Source organism: Meles meles, chromosome 1 (assembly GCF_922984935.1).
Source record: "Meles meles chromosome 1, mMelMel3.1 paternal haplotype, whole genome shotgun sequence".
Classification (NCBI taxonomy): domain Eukaryota; kingdom Metazoa; phylum Chordata; class Mammalia; order Carnivora; family Mustelidae; genus Meles; species Meles meles.
Genome location: NC_060066.1, coordinates 114,523,033 through 114,546,059, shown reverse-complemented (window position 1 = coordinate 114,546,059; position 23,027 = coordinate 114,523,033). Strand labels below are relative to the sequence as shown.

Here is a 23,027-nt window from a genome sequence, read left to right as displayed (position 1 = left end):
CCAATCTCAAGAGTTTGCTAAGCACCAGGTGCTCACAACAACCCTATGTTAACCTCTCAACTAACTCCATAAGATAATGCTGATATGAACTGTTTAGAGTTTATCATTTTTCTTTCCTTTCAAAGTTTCTGAAAAGCAGCTAGCTTTCCAAGGACTGTTACTCCTTGGAAAAGCTTACCCCAAAGTACATAAGCTGCCTTCCTTTATGCTTTAAAAATGACTTATTCAGAATTGCTTTAGAAAGCACCATAAGATACCTAGGAATATACCTAACCAAAGAGGCAAAGGATCTGTACTCTGAAAACTATAGAACACTTATGAAAGAAATTGAGGAAGACACAAAGAAATGGAAAAACGTTCCATGCTCATGGACTGGAAGAACAAATATTGTTAAAATGTCTATGCTAGGGGCACCTAGGTGGCTCAGTGGGTTAAGCCTCTGCCTTCGGTGTAGGTCATGATCTCAGGGTCCTGGGATCGTGCCCTGCATTGGGCTCTCTGCTCAGTGGGGAGCCTGCTTCCCTCCCGCCCCGCGCCTACTTGTGATCTCTCTCTCTGTCAAATAAAAAAATAAAATCTGTTTTTTTTTTTTTGTCAGAGAGAATGAGCACAGGCAGACAAAGTGGCAGGCAGAGGCAGAAGGAGAAGCAGGCTGCCCGCTGAGCAAGGAGCCCGATGTGGGACTCGATCCCAGGATGCTGGGATCATGACCTGAGCTGAAGGCAGCCGCTTAACCAACTGAGCCACCCAGGTGTCCCATAAATAAAATCCTAAAAAAAAAAAAAAAAAAGTCTATGCTATGCAAAGCAATCTATACATTCAACGCAATCCCTATCAAAATACCTTTCAACACTTTTCAACAGAGCTGGAACAAATAATCTTAAAATTTGTATGGAACCAGAAAAGACCCTGAATAGCCAGAGGAATGTTGAAAAAGGAAACCAAAGTTGGCAGCACCACAATTACAGACTTCGAGCTCTATTACAAAGCTATAACCATCAAGACAGTATGGTACTGGCACAAAAACAGACACATAGATCAATGCAACAGAATAGAGAGCCCAGACATTGACCCTCAACTCTGTGGTCAACTAATCTTCAACAAAGCAGGAAAGAATATCCAATTGGAAAAAAAGAGTCTCTTCAACAAATGGTGTTGGGAAAATTGGACAGCCACATGCAGAACAATGAAACTGGACCATTTTCTTATACCACACACAAAAATACGCTCAAAATGGATTAAAGACCTAAATGTGAGACATAAATCCATCAAAATCCTAGAGGAGAACACAGGCAGCAATCTCTCTGAACCCTGCCGCACCAACTTCTTGCTAGACACATCTCCAAAGGCAAGGGAAACAAAAGCAAAAATGATTACTGGGATTTCATCAAGATAAAAAGGTTCTGCAGGGGCGCCTGGGTGGCTCAGTCATTAAGCTTCTGCCTTTGGCTCAGGTCACCATCCTGGTCCTGGGATTGAGCCCCACGTTGGGCTCCTTGCTCAGCAGGAGCCTGCTTCTCCCTCTCCTCCCTGCTTGTGCTCTCTACTAGTATCTTACTATCTCTTTTTCTCTCTCTCAAAATAAATAAAATGTTTAAAAAAAACACAAGAACAAAGGCTTTGCACAGCAGAAGAAACTGTCAACAAAACTAAAAGACAATCTACAAAATGGGAGAAGATAATTGCAAATGTCTTATCAGATAAAGAGCTAGTATCCAAGATCTATAAAGAACTTATCAAACTCAACACCAAAAGAACAAATAATCCAATCAAGAAATGGGCAGAAAACATGAACAGACATTTCTCCAAAGAACATATCCAAATGGCCAACAGACACATGAAAATATGGTCAATTTCGTTCAGCATTAGGGAAATACAAATCAAAACTACAATGAGATACCACCTCACACCAGTCAGAATGGCTAAAATTAACAAGCCAGGAAAGCACATATGTTGGCGAGAATGTGGAGAAAGGGGAACCCTCCTACACTGTTTATGGGAAGGCAAGCTGGTGCAGCCACTCTGGAAAACAGCATGGAGTTTCCTCAAAAAGTTGAAAAATAGAGCTACCCTATGACCCAGCAACTGCACTACTAGGTATTTATCCCACAGATATGAATGTAGTGATCCAAAGAGGCACCTGCACCCCAATGTTCATAGAAGCAATGTCCACAATAGCCAAACTATGGAAAGAGCCCAGATGTCTATTGACAGATGAATGGATAAAGATGCGGTATAGATATACAATGGGATATTACTCAGCTAGCCAAAACAAACAAACAAACAAACAAAATAAAAAAGTATCTCAGGGCACCTGGCTCAGTCAGTTAAGCATCAACCTTCAGCTCAGGTCATGATCCCAGGGTCCTGGCATCACGCCCCACATCGGGCTCCCTGCTCAGTGGGGAGCCTGCCTTCCCCTCTCTTGCTTCCCCTGCTTGTACTGTCAAATAAATAACTAAATAAACAAAATCTTAAAAAAAAAAATCTTGCCACTTGCAACAACATGGATGGGAACTAGAATGTATTATGCTAAGTGAAATAAGTCAATCAGAGAAAGATAATTATCACATGATTTCACTCAAATGTGGAATTTAAGAAACAAAACAGAGGAGCATAGGGAAAGAGATGGAAAAATATAACATGATGAAATCAGAGAGGGAGACAAACCATAAGAGACTCTTAATCATAGGAAACAAACTGAGGGTTGCTAGAGGGGAGGGAGGTCAGGGGATGGGTAACAGGTTGATGGACATAAAGGGGGCACAGGATGTAATGAGCACTGGATGTTATATAAAACTGATGAATTACTAACCTCCATCTCTGAAGCTAATATTATACTATATGTTAATTAATTGAATTGAAATTAAAAAAGAAAAACAGAAAACCTGAAAGAAATGGAATGGCTTTATAAGGTCCTTGGGATAAATTGGGGAGAAATAAAGGGCTTTTAAATTGAACAAAACTGTAGATTATGTTTTAATTACAAATATAGTAAAGTAAAAACTTCACAACTCTGCTTTCCCTTTTCCTGTTCTACTTTAAGAACCTAACTTCACCCAGAGGCACAAAAATTAGAGCAGGAAGATCAGGAGCTCTGAAATCAGATGTGCATCTGAACACTGGCTTCGCCACATATTAACTGTGACAACTGATAAAATTAACTTTGAATTTCTTCATCTACAAAATGGGGTTGATATCTTCCTCGGCGGATTGTCATGAAGAATAGATGAGAACACATTATGTAGAACATTTAGCAGATGTAGGCTCCTTGCTTATTTCTCCTGTCCTTCCATGTCTATCAGTTCAAAGGGGTCTGCCTTACTTTCTTTGATGTTGCTTCTGCAGGGCTGCCTCTGATAACTGTCCCTGAAGGATCAGTCGTCTTTGCTTGTCAATATCTCCTTCCATTCGAGCAAAAGCATGAGAGCCGATGAAAGAGAGGTCAACTCCCAAGCCTTCAGCTTCCTCTTCTTGGTTGTCTGTAACAAAAATACTATCAACAGACAGCTTATGACAAAACCTGACAGTAATTGCTACAAATTGTGAATGCTGCAACAGGGATGACTGTGACGTTATAAAAAAAAACTGGGGTTGAGGCTATTTTTTTGAGAATTAAACTGAAATCAGATTTAGGCATTTGAACAACTTAAGTAATGCAAGAAACCACCTGTCCTTGTGTGACAGAAGTTTTAGGAATACATGAAATCAAGTCAAGATGACCTGGGTATAACCTTAGGAAGGAAAGAACAGAATGTAATGATATGCAAAAAGATAGAATTAGTTACACTGTATGTAGGTTTAAAGAAGGGTTACAGCACTGCATCTAACAGAAGAGAAATATAAAGAACAAATGTTTGGGGTCATTTATCCCTACTAAAGGAGGGAGCACATGATAAATTGACTCAAAAACTGGAGTCCTTTTGTCAGATAATTCTCAATGGCAGATGACTGGACCAGGGCTATAGGGTATGATCCACATTCACTAAGATGTATCTTCACTCTAATTTAGCATCCTTGTTTTCTATACCTGTCAGGCCTGCATAATCATCTGGCTCATAAGAGTTCTAGTTCTCACTACAAATTAATAGATCAACTTTCTAATTTATTCGGATGACCATTTTATGTTTGGCTAGAAGTCAGTACTTTGGGAATGGGTCATCTGTCTCTTAGTGTGTTCCCCACTTTACTAGCTTTGTTAAAATAAGTTTTTTTTTTGTTTTGTTTTGTTTTTTTAAAGAAAGGAAAAAAAATGCCTTGGTCCCTGGGGTGCTTCCCAAGGCAACGCCACTACTTGAAACCCAGTCAGGTGAGCAATCCAGCCGGGACTTCCTCACACCTACTTCACTGCTCCTCCAACTATGACAGACCAACAGCTAAGAAGAGTTTGTTTTTATGAAAAAATACCCATGAACAAATCAAATAAAGTTGATTTTACATCTATTTTAACAGACTGAATATTCTGACAACATTTATGAATACTAGGGCTTACATCTATGAGGCAATCAAGCCCTCTTTAAAAATTTTTAAAAACATGGTGGACACAAGGAACTCCTTTGGCTAATGAGTTAGCCTAATCTGCTTCAAAGCATTACAATCTCAAACCAGGTTTGCAGTCATTGCTCCTTGTCATACAAAATGCATTTATGCATTTAGGAAAAACTATATTCTGCAGTGGTGGTCATGATCATGAGAATTTCCAAATAACTCTGGACATAACATAAAGTACACGGGTAGCTCTCCAGGAAAGCATGGCTCAGACATTTCCTGATGGTACACCATTTACAATTTCCTCCATTTGATTTAAGGCTATGTATTGGTCTTAAACTTAATGTCACACCCACAGAGAGTTCCCCAAAGGTAGACTGGACTTTCTCTTTATTGGTGGTGTTTTATCAGACTTGTGTTAAAAGCAGATGAGCAGCCTTCTATAGATTTTAACTTGATGCTCATGTAAAAGTGTTCACAGTAGGAATATCATAATAATTCCCAAGCTGCTGAGTTTTCAGATCAAGTTCCAGCACTGAAGCTTGGAAGGCATTGTCTCCACACAAGGGAGTTATGACCTTAACTATGTACCCATGAAGATCAATATAAACTGTCATATAGATTCAGATTCAGAACTGCACAGATTCAGAAGGGTTCCCATCCTACCATGTTCTACCATTGCTTCAATCTACACGAGAATATAACCTAAGAAACAAAACAATTGGTAATGGTACTCCTGTTTTAGTATTTAATGTTAGGTCTGGTTTTTGAAGGATAATGTTAAAGCTGCTGAAAATCTTAGCTGACTATTGACTATGTACTTGATTGCTATCTCAACAGGATCCTGCATACAACTATGAACTTCATGAGGGTGCAAATGTTTTTATATCCACCTCTGGATCTCTACTCCTAAGAGACTTGATATTTTGTGTGTGGGTGAGGGTGGGTGTATAAATATATTTATTTTAACTTAAAAGACTAAATTTTAACAAGGATAAGACTATAAAAACATCTAAGTGGGGCCTGAACTTAATGTCACACCACAGAGAGCTCCCCAAAGGTAGAGTGAACTTTCTCCATAATTACTGGTGGTGTTTTATCAGTCCCTGATAAAAGAGGGAAATTAAGAAAAGCAGAACACACCTTCCGGGGCACCAGGTTTTTCACATATTCTAATCTGTCGTTCAGGTACCACAGGCTCCCCTTCTGCATTTCCAATATCTGCAGGTAGGTATGGCAATGATCGGTATTCCTCCTTTAGTGACCTTGGGAAGTACAGAGGTAGCAGCTTTTGGTAAGTAGCCTGTGTCAGAAAAGCAAGACATTCTGTGAAAAATAATGAAGTAACAAAGCACACGAACTTGGCGCTGTTTCAGACACTGGGAAGATAGCCTCCATCAAGAATAAAAACCTTACTACTTCTAAGCTCAACTAGATGCTATCTGGGACCCTCAAGCCGTTCTTATGTTAAAGGTCAGGGTATTGTCAGATGGTCAAGTTAAACGTGCCTCCCATCCAACTTCAATTCGCTGAACCAATGAATGCGTTAAGTCCTCCCACTCCTGTCCTATTGTCCTTTGCCACTCCCTTGGAGTATCTTATTTATTTTTCACAATGATTTCAAGTTTATCACCTCCCATGGGAAGCATTTAACCTTGTGCAGGCTGTAGTTATGCGCTCCTATCCACTCCATACCTTCAGTAATGCACTTATCATAATTGCCATAACTTATCTGAATGGTCTGTCTCCACCAACAGACAATGGATTCCTTGAGGACAATGACCCTCACTTGTTCAACTGGTGTATTAACAGAATCTAGTGTAATAATAACTTTACTCAAGGACACAAAACAGCAAAAATAATACAAGCTGAACTGGATAGAGCACACACTAAAACTAAATAAAATTTAAAAAGGGTTAAAAGAAAAAGAACTCGTTTTCTAAAATGGCTCTAAATTAAATTGAAACATACTAAACCTAACTACACACAACAAAACAAAACATAAACCTCATGACTTATTCAATGCTAGTCACTAGGCTGGGCTGTCATGATTCCAGGTAAGGTAGACCCAACGCTTTTCCAGCACAGCAATTTTCCAGTTACACTGCCCAGGCACCCAGTACTTAGATTATAAGGTGATGCCTTGAGAGATTTCAGCTAATACAGGGAGCAAAGCAAAATAACACTTTGTAAGATTTCACGAAATGAAAACAGTTTAGCAGTAAAAACATGACTAAATGCTCTTTCTTAACTTGTTTTTAGTCTCTAATATGTGTTCATTTCAACAAAGGAAGGTAAAGCCCACTGCCAAATACATACACAGATACCCAGAATTTGCCTGCTGGCAATTCGGTAAATAGATAATGATGAGGCAAATGCAAACAAATAAAAATGAGATTAAAACAATCCAACGTAATTAGCAAAATACCTCTTCTAGTTCAGAGACAGCAAATACTACTTTTTCAATGGTCTCTCCATGAATTTCTAGGAATCTCCTTACAGTGCCTAAGGAAAGGAATAGAAAAAACTATTCAATAAATAAGAAATAACCTGTGTGAAGAAAACTGAAACTCTTTCAAAGTTTTATTTTTATAATGGATCACTCCTCCTTTCAGTCAGCTCTCTGCTCAATGATACATCAGTGAAGCCTGCCCTGAGTACTGTATCTAAAACTCCTGATTTGCTTTCCTCCAGAGCAAATATTATAGACATTTTGTGGAGTCTCTTGCTTATTTTAGATCTTCTCTGCCCTCCCTGCCCCATCTGCTAGAATGAAAGTACCCTGCCAGCAAGTGCTTTATTTTATTTACTGCTTTATTGCCAGCTTTTAGAACAGTGCCTGGCCATAGAAGATGCTGATTCCAGACAAGTCTTCCTTATCCAGTGTATTTTTATTCCTTGGGGCCTATCTGACCATTCATTTAGTTATAGTATTCAGGGAAATAGTCAGCACTGCAACCCTGTCAAAATCCCATTGACCAAAGATGAATTCTTTTTTTCTTAATTTCTATGTTATCTTGATTCTTCCCTATCAATTTCCTATCAATGAAACCTAATGGCCTTTCCTCAGTCCTTACCTCACTAGAGATTTCTCTAGCTTTAGTTTTATGTGCCCATGCCCTACCTTTTAAAAATGTTGTCCTCCACATTTATTTTCTTGATATATATATATATATCAAAAATATATATATTACAAATATATGATAAATATATATTATGAATATACAATAAATAAATAAATTCTCTTTAGCTCACCACTTTGCTGGCTTAGCACCAATGTAAATACTGACATTCTCAAAGCTTTATATTCTGTTTTCTGAATAAAACAGCTAAATTCCCTACTGCCTTCTGGGCATATATGCCCGGATAACCCAGAAACCTTGAACTCCAGAGATCCGAAATTGACCTCCGTCTTTCCCCTGAAAATTTGTTCCTCTACCTATATATTTTATAACATAGCAACATCAAATCACTCATCTAAGCTCAAATCCTGATTTTTTTAAACACTTTTTTCACCTCTCCCTTCATTCTGCATTTTCAATGGGTTATCATGTTCCTTAAATTCTGCTGCTATTTTTAATATCTATTCCTTCCATCTTCCAGCTGCTCTTAGGATCTTAATGCTCAAGAAGCCTTCAGCAATAAGCTCTTGTTTTCTTGTTTCTCTTTTCCAGGTCTATATATTCACTGTTGCCTGAGTTATCTTCCTTCCCTTGTCATCCTCCTTACTAAATAATTCTGAGGCTCTGCACTGCTTCTAGGTTAGGATCTAAGTCCCCAGCATTGTTTGCCACACTTAGACTTCAATAGGCCACCCCTCCGATGCTGCCCTTTAGTCCTATTTCCCATCATTCCTCCCACAGACCTTCCTCTCAGCAAATTGGCTTCTTTGCTGTACTCAGAACAATTCCACTTAACTTTCATGCTACCCTGCCTCTGCTTGCATGGTTACCATTCATTCTAGAATACCATTCATTCACCATGACCTATTAGTGAACTCCTCCTCATTTTTCAAGACCCAGTCCAAGGCATCCGGTTTGTACAGAACTCCAACCTTCCTCGTGTTCCTCCTATAACCCGAAAGGCCCTCCATTTGTGAACTTCTCATTCCATATTATAGCTAGACTGCGAGCTTTCTGAAGTCCAAGTATATCTTACATTAATATTACCAGAACCTAGCACATCTTAAGATATGGCAAACAATCATTCAAAAATAACAGTAGCTGAAGTAACATTTTATGGGTCTGGTTATCTACATATTGCCTACCTTGTTCACTACTGTATCTTGAGAATCTAAGACCCATTTGTTGAAGAATTAAACTATTTAGAATTCTCCCTCTGTTAGGTGACAAATTTATTTTTCATTTCTCTCTCTATTCTGCTTTAACAATTTCTAAAAATGTATTTTCAAAAAGGGACTTTCTTTTATTTTGACACCAAGTTGTTTTGTTTTTTAAGATTTTATTTAGATGGGGTGCCTGGGTGGCTCAGTGGGTTAAGCCTCTGCATTCAGCTCAGGTCATGATCTCAGGGTCCTGGAATCTAGCCCCGCATTGGGCTCTCTGCTCATCAGTGAGCCTTCTTCCCCCTCTCTCTGCCTGCCTCTCTGCCTACTCATGATCTCTGTCTGTCAAATAAATAAATAAATAATCTTAAAAAAAATTTATTTAGAGATAAAGGGTGCATGCATGTGCAAGTAGGGGGAGGAGCAGAGAAAGAGTTGGACAAGCAGACTCTGCACTGAATACAGAGCAGGATGTGAGGCCCAATCCCATGACCCTGAGCAGGCTGAGAGACCTAATCCCATGACCATTAAGTCAGATGTTTAAGCGACTTAAGCCATTTAGGCACCCTGACACCAAGTTTTAATTAATGTTCACATATAGTGGTTTCCCAGCATATAATAGTAGGATTTCCGCTAGGAAGACAAAATACAATACCAGACAGTAACCAAACTGAATTCCCTCAGCAGAATTCATTAAGAAAAGTAATTCTGCGCAAAGAAGAAAAGACAGAGTGTTGTCATAGCTATAAGATTTTAGTACCAACTGCCAATTCAAATGGTTTCTCTCAGAGTTTCATCTGTGCCCTATTCTTTGCAACCAACCAGGATGTCATGTACCTAACTTTTAGTGAAAGCCCTTTAACTGGGGAGAATGACATCTGGGACATTAAATTCCCAACATGGAACCACAATAAGAATGAGAGCATCATCTTTTTTCTCACCACTGTATTCTCATCTATATAGTAGGGGGGCCTCCCACACAATCACTCAAAATTTTGCTGAATTAATAAATAACCTGATAAATTTATTTCAATGCAGAGGTTTCTTCAGGCTTCTAATGAAGAACTGAACTGTACATGAACCAAAAAAAAAGAGTCTTGATAGATCACAAGGATATTACTTCAGTAATAGTTTAATAAGTACTTTAGTAATAGTTTAGTAAGTAGGAAAGAGTTAGGTACTAAGTACTTAGACTTATATTTATTAGATTTGTTGTTGGCCCACATATGCTCCAATTGATTTCCCAAATGCTCAGAAACTATGTGAGCAAAGACCACAACTGTTTATATGTGTGTATTTTTTTTTAATGAGATGCTACAGTTTTGCTATTAGATTTAAGGTACAATAAGTCAAATAGGCCTTATAAAATATAAGTTGACTTGTCCATTTTTACATTTTCCATTTCATTTGTGCTAATTCAATTCTTAGATATTGCTTCATCAAAGTCCCTTATGGCCACTGTTGATTTTCACCTGCTCTTACTAAAGTACTGCTCAAAGTTGACACCTCTAGGGTAAATCGAGTGATCTATCAAGTGATTTAGCTGGAGCCACAGAGCTGGTGAGACTGGTAGAACTGGTATCAAAAACCAGTCTTCTGGACTCCTTTTTCAGCGCCTTTTCTATAAAATGTCATTGCCTCTTTAAATTCTGACCTATATGATTACTTTAATAAGAAACAGAGACATTAGCTCAATGTATGGGATGATGGGGCAAGGACGAAGGAATCAGATAACGTCAAGACTGCCAAGAGCTTTGCCAGAAAGAATTATAAAAAAGCAGGAACTTTGGTTTGGTAAGGCACCATTCAGAATACATGCAGAGTAGTGATAACCTGGTTTCCTACTGAACTAGTTCTAACCTCAAGCACAACTGAATTATCTAGCATAACAGACAAGTTACGAGACTTGGGGAGTCAGGAGTCTGCATAACCTTGAGAACATGATAAATTTCTGAGCCTCTTTACTTATAAAATGGACACCTAAAACACAGGGATGTTGAGGCAACAAAATGGAACTTCTTTATGCCTTCTTAAAATACATATTTCTTAAGCAAGTATCACATGTAAAGCATTCTTGACATATGGAAGCACTGGAAATGCAAAAAAGAAAAAAATTTCAGCTCCTGAAGAAGCTCAGTCTAATATATATAAACCATAACTACAAAATATATAAATTTACTACAAAATCCTTGAGCAGTAAGATCTTAAAAGTAGCTAATTATTAAATAAGATTACTTATGTCCTCACCCTAAATTCTATGCTATAGAATTACAGGCTAATAATAATTTTATATATTGGAATATGTTTGTAATTTTTTGGTGAATACAAAACGTTCAGCTCCTCCTCTTTTAATTCTAGAGATAGAAATGGGTCTTAAAGATCATCTGGGGTAGTTTTGCTCCTCAATGAGGAGTATCTGCAACAGAAGGTCATTTAGCTTCTGCATGAACATTCCCAGCGGCAAGAAGTTCACTTAAATTACCTTTCCATTACACAGTCCCATCTCAAGTGGGACCAAGTCTCCTTCCTTATGACACAGTCTTAGACCTGCCTTACCACTGAAGGTCTTATCTACAATCCTTAAAAGAATCTATGAGCTTCCTGAAATTGCACACAAATTCCGTCTGTATGTACATTCCTCTGGGAAAAGGTTCCACTTTCTTCCATCAGATGCTCAATGTAATCTATGATGGCTCCCAAGATGGTTCAGAACCACTGCTCTAAAAATGTAGCACAGAATAAATTTACAGTGAAACTCCTTTAGATACTCGAGATGAGAACCATATATGCAAAAACAATGCATGGTCTCTTTAGGACAAATACCACTAATGTTTCACACTGTTTGCTCTCCAGCTTGGGTCTCATTAGATAGGACACCCAGAACTACATACAAATATCTAGATGTGGTCTGAACCTGCAAATAATACAGTGAGATCATGTTTCTCTCGAGCTGAATATCCTGTTTTTCTAACACATATGACATTCTGTCTCATTATGATTGAGCCTAGTCTTTATTTAACCTCAATGCGAGGATTTATACTCAAAGAGCATCTGTAACAGCTGTTGTTTCAACTGCAAAGTGCTATATAAAGATATTATATCTGTTTTGACTTCATTGTTATAGCCTGTTAAGATTATTCTGAGTATTCATTCAAATACTCAATGCATTTGGCAAAGCTCTTGACTTGGTTTCATTTACCAATTTAATAGGCAAGTCTGTAAGCCTTTTCAGAGAAAAAGGTGGAGAAAACATCAACCTGAGAAAGTAAATTGAGCTCAGCAACTTATTAATACAAAGTTCCCTCCAGGGTGCCATGATCCACTCACTGAGAGATCTCCCTTAGCTATCTATGTAATAGCTATTAAAAAAAATCTGCAAGACTCAATGTATGCACATCATCCCTATCCTACTTACAAAGTGCTCAGTCAGTGTGTGCACAGCATCTCCAGTGTTACTTACGAAGCGCTATGTGTGTTGCATCCTCTAAAGGGTAACCTCGTTTTGCAGAATTGATGACACAGAATCCCACAGAAGACATTGATTGCTCTCTGCAGTCAAACAGAAAACACAATCCACCAACAGTCATAATATATACATATGTAATTAATTTAAAAATGCAGCTCAACCTCTCTTTCCCTACCCTCTTAACAAATCTAGTGTAACAGTTAAGCCAGCTACACTTTTTAATAATTGTATCAATATTATAACTGTACCATCTGGGGGAAATAAATTCGAAGTAAAGACTGAGTAAAATGGGAATAGGTTAAATTCTTTAGTCACCCAAATCCACTCCTTTTATCCCATTAGTGTGTGAAGATAATTAATTTTATCTTCCGAGTCCTCTTACAAGATTTAAAACCCTCAAAATTGACTTCCATGGCTAGGTTTCATTCTGAAACCGGGGCCTTTAACAGTGTATGGTATGCTGCTTCCAGGAAGTGAATTAGCCATACTTGGCCAACTGAAGCACGTTTCTGTAGCAGCTGTACAGGGAACTCTCGGCAGCTGTGCGATAGCGGCTCTTGTATTTAGGTCCCACTGTATGAATGATGAACCGGGCAGCTAGATTAAATCCTTTCGTCAATTTTGCTTCACCTGTCCGGCAACCTGGGAGGAATGGAGCATACATAAGTCATGGAGGTGTTGGAAAAAAGAAAGTCAACAACAGTAGGCATAAAACAGGAAAGTAATAAGAATTTTGAGAAATTTCAATTAAAAATATGGACTGAACACAAACATTTATCTCTGCTCCCAAAACGACAGTGAAGCAATACAGTTAAGTATAAAAAACAGAGACAAAGAGAATGGGAGAGGACATGAAGTAGAGAGGTATCATCTGCTTTCTGGAAGGCAGAAAGTGGCCTAGAAATAACTGATTTCGCAAGCAGAGAAACCTGACTGCTCATAGAAACAGGGTCACCAATACAAAGCAAGCTGGTTGCACTGAAAGGCAGTGCTGGATTCAGGAGAGACTGCTCTGATTCAACTCTTCGGTCTACCACCTTCCTGCTGGGCTACCTGGGCAGATGCTTCACCTCTCCATGCCTGATTTGCCTATTAATGGGAATACTACTAGTACTTACTTCACAGGCCTAAATAAGTCAATACAAGCAAAATACAAAATGCATTATTTATTATTCTTGTTATTATTGCAGAACACTAGAAAGGCTCAAAAATTGGAGGTCTACGTACTTCTAAAAGCTATGATGTGAAGTGGGACTAAAAAGAGGCTGAGTTAAGTCTGCATAGAAACAGTCAAATCTGCAACAACCTCTTCCCAGCCAGCACAGCAAGGGAATGATTTATCACCATAGCAGCTGGAAGGTTTACTCTTTGGAGATGCTAAAATAGAGTTTCTGGACTCCAGAACCCCAGGCATGGCTGAAAAGAGGGGATTTAGTTAAAGTATTACACTCGACAGTGACAGCTCTAGCCCTCTGCTCCTAACTGGCTTCTGAAACATAGATGCCCACACTTAGACCCCTGAAGGATTCCTTTCCAGGAAACTAAGGGGACCCAAACTAAAGGACTCACAGATTCTGACAACTAAGGGAGATTCCCCAACAAAACAACAGGGCTCCTGCTCATCCTCTGCTTCTAGATCCACCAAGCAGTAACTCTTGCCCATGCACACAAAGGTTCCCTTCACTTTCTCAGTTCTTCCCTCATAAATACAATTGACACACTGACACTCGAGGATCACCAGGAAGCAAGCAAAGCTTCTGACCACCGGGTGTCAAGGCCATGCTCAAAAAAGAGAGAATGCAACTCCCAAAACCATAATTACTACTGTCTGAGGGGTAAGAGAAGATATAGTACCTCTGAAACAAAATCAGAATGTTGTAAGAAAGAAATATTCAGAGAACAGGAAAAAGTGCTTATATAATTTATAGCCAAGTGAAAAATATGATAGCAGGAACAGTAAGTTCAATAGATGGGTTAAAGCTAAAGCAAAGGAAATCTTCCAGAAAATAAAAAGCTGGACAATAAAAAATAAGACAAGAATGGGGTGCTTTGGTGGCTCAGTGGGTTAAGCCTCTGCCTTCAGCTGAGGTCATGATCTCAGGGTCTTGAGATCTAGCCCCGCATCGGGCTCTCTGCTCAACAGGGAGCCTGCTTCCTCCTCTCTCTCTGCCTGTCTCTCTGCCTAGTTGTGATTTCTGTCTGTAAATAAATAAAATATTAAAAAAAAAAAATAAGACAAGGAAATTGGAGGAAATTGGAGGATTAAGCAAGGAGGTACAATATCCAATAGACTTCTTTAAAGAGAGAACAGAGAAATCAAAGGGAAGGAAATTAGAGAAGAAATACAACAAGAGGGCGCGCCTGGGTGGCTCAGTGGGTTAAGCCGCTGCCTTCGGCTCAGGTCATGATCTCAGGGTCCTGGGATCGAGTCCCGTATCGGGCTCTCTGCTCGGCAGGGAGCCTGTTTCCCTCTCTCTCTCTCTCTCTCTGCCTGCTTTTCTATCTACTTGTGATCTCTCTCTGTCAAATAAATAAATAAAATCTTTTAAAAAAAAAAAAAAGAAATAAAACAAGAAATTTTCTAGAACTGAAAGATAAGTTTCCAGACCAAGGAGCCCATGGAATACCCAAATCACACCATGGTACCTCACTGTGAAATTGAGAACACTGGAAATAAGATGAGATCATAAAGTTTCTGGTGGGGAAGGGCGGGGATCAGTGACACACAAAGACTCAGGAATAAGAAAAGCATCTGATTTTTCAGAAGCAATAATAAAAATTGGAGCAATACCTCCCAAAACTTGGAAAATGATTAACAACTTAGAATTTCATTTCCAACCAAACTTCCAATCAAGTATGAAGGTAGAAGATCTCAGCAATTTTGCCCCCATTCATCCTCAGAAATCTCCTGGTAGATATACTCACAAAGATTAAGGAGTACATCAAAGAGAAAGGCATGAGATCTAGAAAATGAGTGGATCAAACTACTGAACAGAAAAAAGGATTTTCTAGGATGTTAACTATACAACAGGCATAGAGAACAGTCTGGAGAGGAAAGAGGACAGGGGATTCCAGGAGGGAAGTTGCCAAGAAAAAGATGGAGCTGAAAGATAAAGTTTTTGACTTTATTGAGAGGTTTACAGTTATTATTTAAAGGTCTGGGATTGAACCAATAAGTTAATTAGAAAATTAAGCAAATTAACTTAGAGGAACTTAAGAAAATTAACTTAGAGGAAAATAGTTGTACAAAAAGAACACTAATCAGTTTTGTAATCAATGGCGAGTAATACTTATTCAGTCACAATGTTAATGCTGAATGGGGATTTAATAAAAATCTGACAGGCCTATTTGGGAAGGTCGTGAAGAGGGAAGAAAACGTGAGTATTTTATGTATATGTAAAAGAGGAGCATGGGGGCACCTGGGTGGCTCAGTGGGTTAAAGCCTCTGCCTTTGGCTTCGGTCATGATCCCAGGGTCCTGGGATCCAGCCCCACATCAGGCTCTCTGCTCAGCGGGGAGCCTGCTTCCCTTCCTCTCTCTCTGCCTGCCTCTCTGCCTACTTGTGATCTCTGTCAAATCAATCAATCAATCTTCAAAAAAAAGAGGAGCGTGGATGAACAAGAATTTAATTTTTAATTTCCATAATAAGAAGTCAAAAGACAGGGAAAAAAATCAATATAGTAGTTGCAGCATATTATCTGGAAACAGAAGGTAAATAAGGAACTTAAAGATTTGAAAGTATATATGCCTCTGGTGAACAGGTATCAAGGCAGGAAAGGGAAAGGCAGAGAACTGATGCTTTCTTTTGTACATCATGACATAAAATTCTTTGACTTTTATAATCACATATACGTTGACCCATGAAAAGCCATAAGCACCAACTGACAGTCGAAAAAGAGAAAGGTAGAAAAACCTCTTTGGCACCATTTGAGGCATTGAAAAATGGTAAATAAAACAAGCATTTACCCTGCCCTCTCATAGAAACTGTAATTCAAAGTAACCACCGATCAGTTATTGAGGAAAGACTCTACAGGAATGTTAGCTAGTAACTATGGATATAATGATAGGTTTTAGAAAAATATAACTTCATAATCTTAATGAAATTAATGACTCAAAGCCTATAAATAGTTGCTAAAACCATTATGTGAACATGTGACAGAGAACTGGACATTCACAGAGCTTAAATAACCCCATATTGATTACTTTTCAGTCACAAAGGGTAAAACAACTCTATAAATAGAAGAATCAAGCTGTCATGACTTTATACCAGAGAACCATCTTAGTGTCAGCAATGGCCAACTAGTGGATCAATCAGATTTTATACATCTTTCAATATGACACGTTAAGTACACAATACACTATCACCTATGGGATGCTTAAGCCAAACCTGATTAGATATAACCTCCAGGTTATAATGCAAGGGATAAAGCAAGAAACCAAACGGTTCCTCAGGGTAATGAGATAAATCCAAAGGTGGGCCATCTTGGAAAACATCTCAGCCTAGTTCACTCAACAAGTTGGTATCATAAAAAGGGAACTGAGTTGGATGGAAAACAATTTTTTAAAAAGATACAACAGTTAGATGTGTGACCCTGGATTGGATATCAGTTTGGACAAAGTAGCTGCAGAGGGCATTTCAGGGTCAACTATAAATTTATAATATGGTTTGGGTATTAGATAAAGTAATTTCTGAAGCCAAAAGGTGGAATTCATTTACTGAAGAAAGCATGCTACAGAACAGTATTATGTGCAGCTGGGGCACCTGGGTGGCTCAGTCATTAAGCATCTGCCTTCAGCTCAGGTCATGATCCCAGGGTCCTCTGATTGAGCCCCTCAGAAGGGAGGCTGCTTCTTTCTCTCCCTCTCCCTCTGCCTGCTGCTCCCCCTACTTGTGCTCACTCTCTGTCAAATAATGTATACAATTATCTGACTGAAGGACAGTATATACATATAATTATTTTATTTTATGCTGATAACAAAATATTTAAGAATATATGCATATACCTACATATACCTACAGAAAGATCCAGAAGAATATGTACCACAGAACTAGTACTGGTGATCTTTGTGGGGTGGAAATGTTAAGTTTTCATTTATTTTGTAGCTTCTGTGCATACAATCTCTACAATTTGCATTTATTACTTCTGTAAGTAGACAACAATTATTCAAAAGAAATGATATATATAAAAAAATTAAAGCAAGCAAGCAAACACATATTTGGGAAGTCAGTTTGCAGAATCAATCCCAAAGATCTCTGAGGAGAGACTACAGAAACAGTAAAGAACTGTTAAGTGTTCAGGATACTTTGGTTCTGGGAATCTCACCTTTCCTTTAATAATTGTTAACCAAAACTCAGAACTCTGGAGACTAGACTTAGGCTAAGTTCTGTTGCACTGCTTCCCAATCTTCCATTTGTTCTTTCTACGCCCAGATTTCTTCTAACCTAAAGCCCAAATCCTGACATCATTATCAACAGTTAAAACACAGTCCTGAAAGTATTTTTAATTCCTGTAAAACGAATATAAATTTCCTGAATCAGTTCGAGTTCACTCCAGTCATAACTCTGTCCAGTGCATCTTTTATCCCTGACTACATCTTTCGCTGAGGAGCGCTGCTGCAATGACAACCTGAATATATCTGAGTATTAAAGATTAGTTAGGGCTTTTCAACTCCACTTACTTCTCTCTAAATCCCAACATCCACAGTAAGAAATACAAAAGTTGTCTTAATGCTTATAGCAAAGAGTCCTATTCATACGAGAACAGAGCAATCAAAAAGTGTAGTATATGTACTCTCATCCTAGCAAACCTGTGCATTTAAGAACCAAGTGATGGAATATTTAAGCAGCAAAACTATATAGTGATCCTGATGGGAGAAGAAAGTATTTTTTCATTTTGTACATGGAGATACTTAAGCTACTTAAGTATCTATAAATCACATGGCTTCTTGCCCAGAAACAAGTAGACAGGCCAATTATCAGAAGCTATTCTGACTCTAAAGCTGAACATCATTTATCAATCTCTCTTACCATACGTTCTTTACCAAAACAATAACCCACATAGCTTTAGGTTCATAAAATTCCTAAACTCAAAGACTGGATGTAAGACTGGGTAGAAATCAAATTTTCCTATTACTGATTTCTAGTTTCACACCATTGTGGTCAGAAAAGATACTTGATATGATTTCAATCTTAAATTTGATAGGGCTTACTCTGGAGAACAGTGTGGAGATTCCTCAAGAAATTAAAAATAGAACTTCCCTATGACCCTGCAATTGCACTACTGGGTATTTACCCCAAAGATACAGATATAGTGAAAAGAAGCCCCAATGTTTATAGCAGCAATGGCCACGGTCGCCAAACTGTGGAAAGAACCAAGATGCCCTTCAACGGACGAATGGATAAGGAAGATGTGGTCCATATACACGATGGAGTATTATGCCTCCATCAGAAAGGATGAATACCTAACTTTTGTAGCAACATGGACGGGACTCGAAGAGATTATGCTGAGTGAAATAAGTCAAGCAGAGAGAGTCAAGTATCATATGGTTTCACTTATTTGTGGAGCATAACAAATAACATGGAGGACATGGGGAGATGGAGAGGAGAAGGAAGTTGAGGGAAATTGAAAGGGGAGGTGAACCATGAGAGACTATGGACTCTGAAAAACAACCCGAGGGTTCTGAAGGGGCAGGGGGTGGAAGGTTGGGGGAACCAGGTGGTGGGTAATAGGGACAGCACCTATTGCATGGAGCACTGGGTTTGGTGCATAAACAATGAATACTGTTACTCTGAAAAGAAATTTAAAACAAAAAGTGAAAAAAAAATTTGATAGGGCTTGATTTGTGGCCAAACATATGATCTATCCTGGAGAATGTTCTGTATGCATTTCCGAAAAATGTGTATTTTGTGTTGTTGGATGGAATGTCCTGTATATGTCTATTAGGTCCATTTGGTCTACAGTATAATTTAGGCCTTCTGTTCCCTTATTAATTTTGCCTAGATGATCTATCCAGTGTTGAAAGTGGTATTCTGTGGTCCCCAACTATTACTGTATTGCTGTTTCTCCATTTAAGTATATTAACATTTGCCTTAAATATTTATTTAGGTGCTTCAATGTTGGGTACATATGTATTTACAACTGTTAAATCTCCTTGATGAACTGACCCCTGTACCACCACATAGTGACCTCTATCTCTTGTGATCATTTTGACTGAAAGTTTATTTTATCTGGCATAAGTACATCCACTCCTCCTCTCTTTTGGTTTCCATTTGCACAAAATATCTTTTAGCATCCCTTCACTTTCAGCCTATGTGTGTTGTTAAACTTAAAGTGAATCTCTTGTAGACACTATACTGTTGGATCTGTTTTTTTAAATCCAACAATGATTCTATGTGTTTTGATTGGAGAAATTAGTCCTTTTATGGTTAAAGTAATTATTGCTAGGTAAGGAATTACTATGGCCCTTTTGTTAATTGCTTCTTGGGTTTTTAAAGTTCCTTTGTTCTTTTCTTGTAGTTTCCCTTTGTGACTTCTTTTTCTTACTGGTATGCTTTAATTCCTTTCTCTTTATTTTTTGTGTATCTATTAAAAGTTTTTTCCCTGTGGATTACCATCAGGCTTACATAAAACATCTTATAGACATGATAGTCTATTCTAAGCTGATAAAAAATTACCTTCCTCTATGATGCTATATTTCTAGTGATATAATCTGATAATGTTAGTGTTCTTAGTAGAAATGAGACTTTATCATTACTGAGTCTAGCTAGTTAAAATCCCAGAGAATTTCTAGTCATTTATCTATTCCTTAAAGGATGACTCCACTATTCTTGTTACAGAACACATGGAGACCAATAAGACTTTCATAGAAGCCAAAGTTTAACAGGAACACTTTCATCAGGTAAACAATTTATGAAATTATAACTGTGATAAGAGCCCCAAAGAGAAGTACTACATGCTGGGAGCATATATCATGGGGAGACTGGCCAATTCTGAAGTAAATGGAATAGTGCTTTGTGAAAGAGATACAAGCAAAGACTTAAGAATAAGAGTGAAGAACTGAGAGAAGGAGCAAAGTACATGCAAAATTGAAAAGGAGCTAAAGGAAGAAATTAGAGATCAGACTGGTTCAATGTGTTACAGAAAGGAAAAGGGGATGTGAAAGGAGCCTGGAGGCAAGTAACTGATATTTTGAAGGTCCTCAGGGAACCAGTTTAAGGAGTTTACATTTTAAGTGTAATGGGAGGCACTACATGGTTTAAAGCAGAGAACCAATACTAAGGGATTTACAATTTAAAAAGCAATGCTTACTGCATGTGTTAAAGAGATTTAGTTGAAGAATGAAGGTAGGGAGACCAGATGAAAGGGAAGCTATGGCTGTAGTCCACAGAGGGGATGATGGCAGGATAGGCTGGGTTGGAGGCAGTGGTGATAAAGAAATTTGAGATGTATTTATGGCTTGATGACAAACTTTATGTGGGGGATAAGGAGTAAAGCGTTAACCTGAAGTTTTTTGCATGAAAAATGGAATGAATGATAATCCCATTTTTCCAATAGCAAATACTTTCTTATATAATAAGGGCTGTCAAACTGGGCTTTCCCAACCAGAATTTGGATAATTAAGGTTTTAAACTTATTGCAAAACTTTTATATTCATCCCTATCAATGTTTTCATTTTTTGGTTCATACTACCAGTCAGTTCAGAATATTTAAAATTCTTTGGTCTAATACCCAAAATCTCCTTATTAACCTCTCAGCTTTCTATCACACACAGATTTGGGAAGTCACACTGTAATCACTCATGAAGTTGTTGAAGATGCCCGCAGGTTGGAACTAACTCATCAAACAACTGAGGCCTGTAGCTAACATCAGCAATAACACTAAACACTTAGAATGTGCCTAACACTTAATGGTCATTATTTAATTTGTTTTCATGATATTGTTTCCATCCCCAAATACTCACTGAACTCTTGCTATGTGTCAGAAACTGAGGTAGAGACTATTATCACCATGCCCACTTTAGAGAAAAGGAAACTCAGGCCCAGAGGTGAAGTAATTGGTTTTACATTACACAGTTAGTGAAGGACAGAATTATAATGTAAACTCTTGCTTGGAGGCTCTCAAACACATGCTGTTAAATACTGAAGCTTTACTTGTATCCTTGGTATTAAATTTTATTACTTCCTTTTTCTTATCCCTAAGTCCAGTTCTTTTTTTTTTTTTTTTAAAGATTTTATTTATTTATTTGACAGAAAGAGATCACAAGTAGGCAGAGAGGCAAAGAGGCAGAGAAGCAGGCTCCCTGCGGAGCAGAGAGCCCGACGCAGCACTCGATCCCAGGACCCCAGGATCATGACCTGAGCTGAAGGCAGAGGCTCTAACCCACTGAGCCACCCAGGTGCCCCTTAAGTCCAGTTCTAAGGTTGAGAACACACGAACACACACACACACACACACACACACACACGCACACGGACCATAAGGAATTTTTCCAGACCAACTTCTCTATTACCTTTATCAAGGAACTTCTCAGTATTATCTGTACGACATTTTCTAATTTCTACATGTTCTTCATGGTATCATGTTTTTAGTTTAATTGAGGCCCCTTCCCCCCTCTTTCTGCTATCTTAGAGTTCAGTTTCTTGATTAGATAATGTGCTTCTTCCCTATTCCTTCATTCATGGAGTCAGCATTATGTATTCCTGCTCAAATGCTAATATCTTTATTAGGCTAGAAAACAGTTTTCACTATTAAATGGTAGAGGTCAAAGAAATTGGGATTTTATGGAGATGAGATTTGTTGTTCACATTTTAAGAAACACTGCTGTATTTCATAATTACTTTTTATAAAATGGGATGATTGAATTTCATAATATTCTATTTGGGCTCAAATAACAGTAACCTGGTTTGCCAGGTTGGTAATTTAAGAAAATGAATGCAAATAAAGTAAACAAGATTCTGAACTAATAGAACTCTTCCTGTCCCCATTTCCAATGAAATATTCTCAGAAGAGTGTTCTGGTTAAGAGAAAAGGAGCAAGTGCAAAATTAGTCAAGAATATATTTTGCTCTTAAAATATATTTTGGTTTTATCAGTAAGTCAATTACATTTCCAAAGTGCAACAATCACTTTCCATGAGGTATATGAAAAATTCTCTATCAATATCAAATCATAAAATTTTTCAGTTTAGAGAAAGGATAGTTGTTTCCCAAAGTTTATTAGTGCAAGAAAAATATACAGCCAAGAAAACACTACCAAAGAGTTAACTGGCTACAGTGACTGTCATTTTCAAATTCAAGAACATGAGAGTAAAGTCTCAGTGTTCTGCTTCTAACACAATGTGGGGTTTTCAAAAGCTGTGTTTATGAAGTTTAAACAACAAAATAGCTACATCTACTTAGCATTCTCACTAAATGCAAAACATGCTTCTTCACATATCAAAAATAAATGTTTCCTAAGCAACAATATACCTAGGAAACCTCACTCACCCTTAAGTTTCTGGAGGTCCTCCTTCAAATCAGGTCCTGCAAGCATGAAGATACTGTCTGACACAGGGTTCTTATCTGTAAGATTTTCATTGCTGGTATTCACAATGGCTGTACAGTTCAGTAATGCCACATCTCCTTTCCTGAGGAAATGAGAAAGTACAAGTGTGGGGAAAAGTAGGGAGATAAGAAAGCTAACTGCTAATTCTTTCAAAACATTCTATCCTCACTCCCCTCACAACACTGGTTTTGGCAGCTCACAAGCTTAAGCAAGAATGAAAAAGTAGTTCTGGACTCACAAAGACT

General features: G+C 38.1%; 1 protein-coding gene across 1 annotated transcript in view; it reads right to left on the bottom strand.

Annotated features, from left to right (window-relative positions):
- GDAP2 (ganglioside induced differentiation associated protein 2) overlaps positions 1-23,027 on the bottom strand; it is a 63,247-nt gene that overhangs the window by 30,226 nt on the left and 9,994 nt on the right. The window contains exons 3-8 of the mRNA XM_046007082.1: positions 22,725-22,864; positions 12,728-12,881; positions 12,234-12,322; positions 6,917-6,993; positions 5,632-5,791; positions 3,326-3,482 (exon numbers count right to left, since the gene is read on the bottom strand). Of these exons, the coding sequence (XP_045863038.1) occupies positions 3,326-3,482; positions 5,632-5,791; positions 6,917-6,993; positions 12,234-12,322; positions 12,728-12,881; positions 22,725-22,864 (777 nt within the window). The remainder of the gene's footprint in view (positions 1-3,325; positions 3,483-5,631; positions 5,792-6,916; positions 6,994-12,233; positions 12,323-12,727; positions 12,882-22,724; positions 22,865-23,027) is intronic.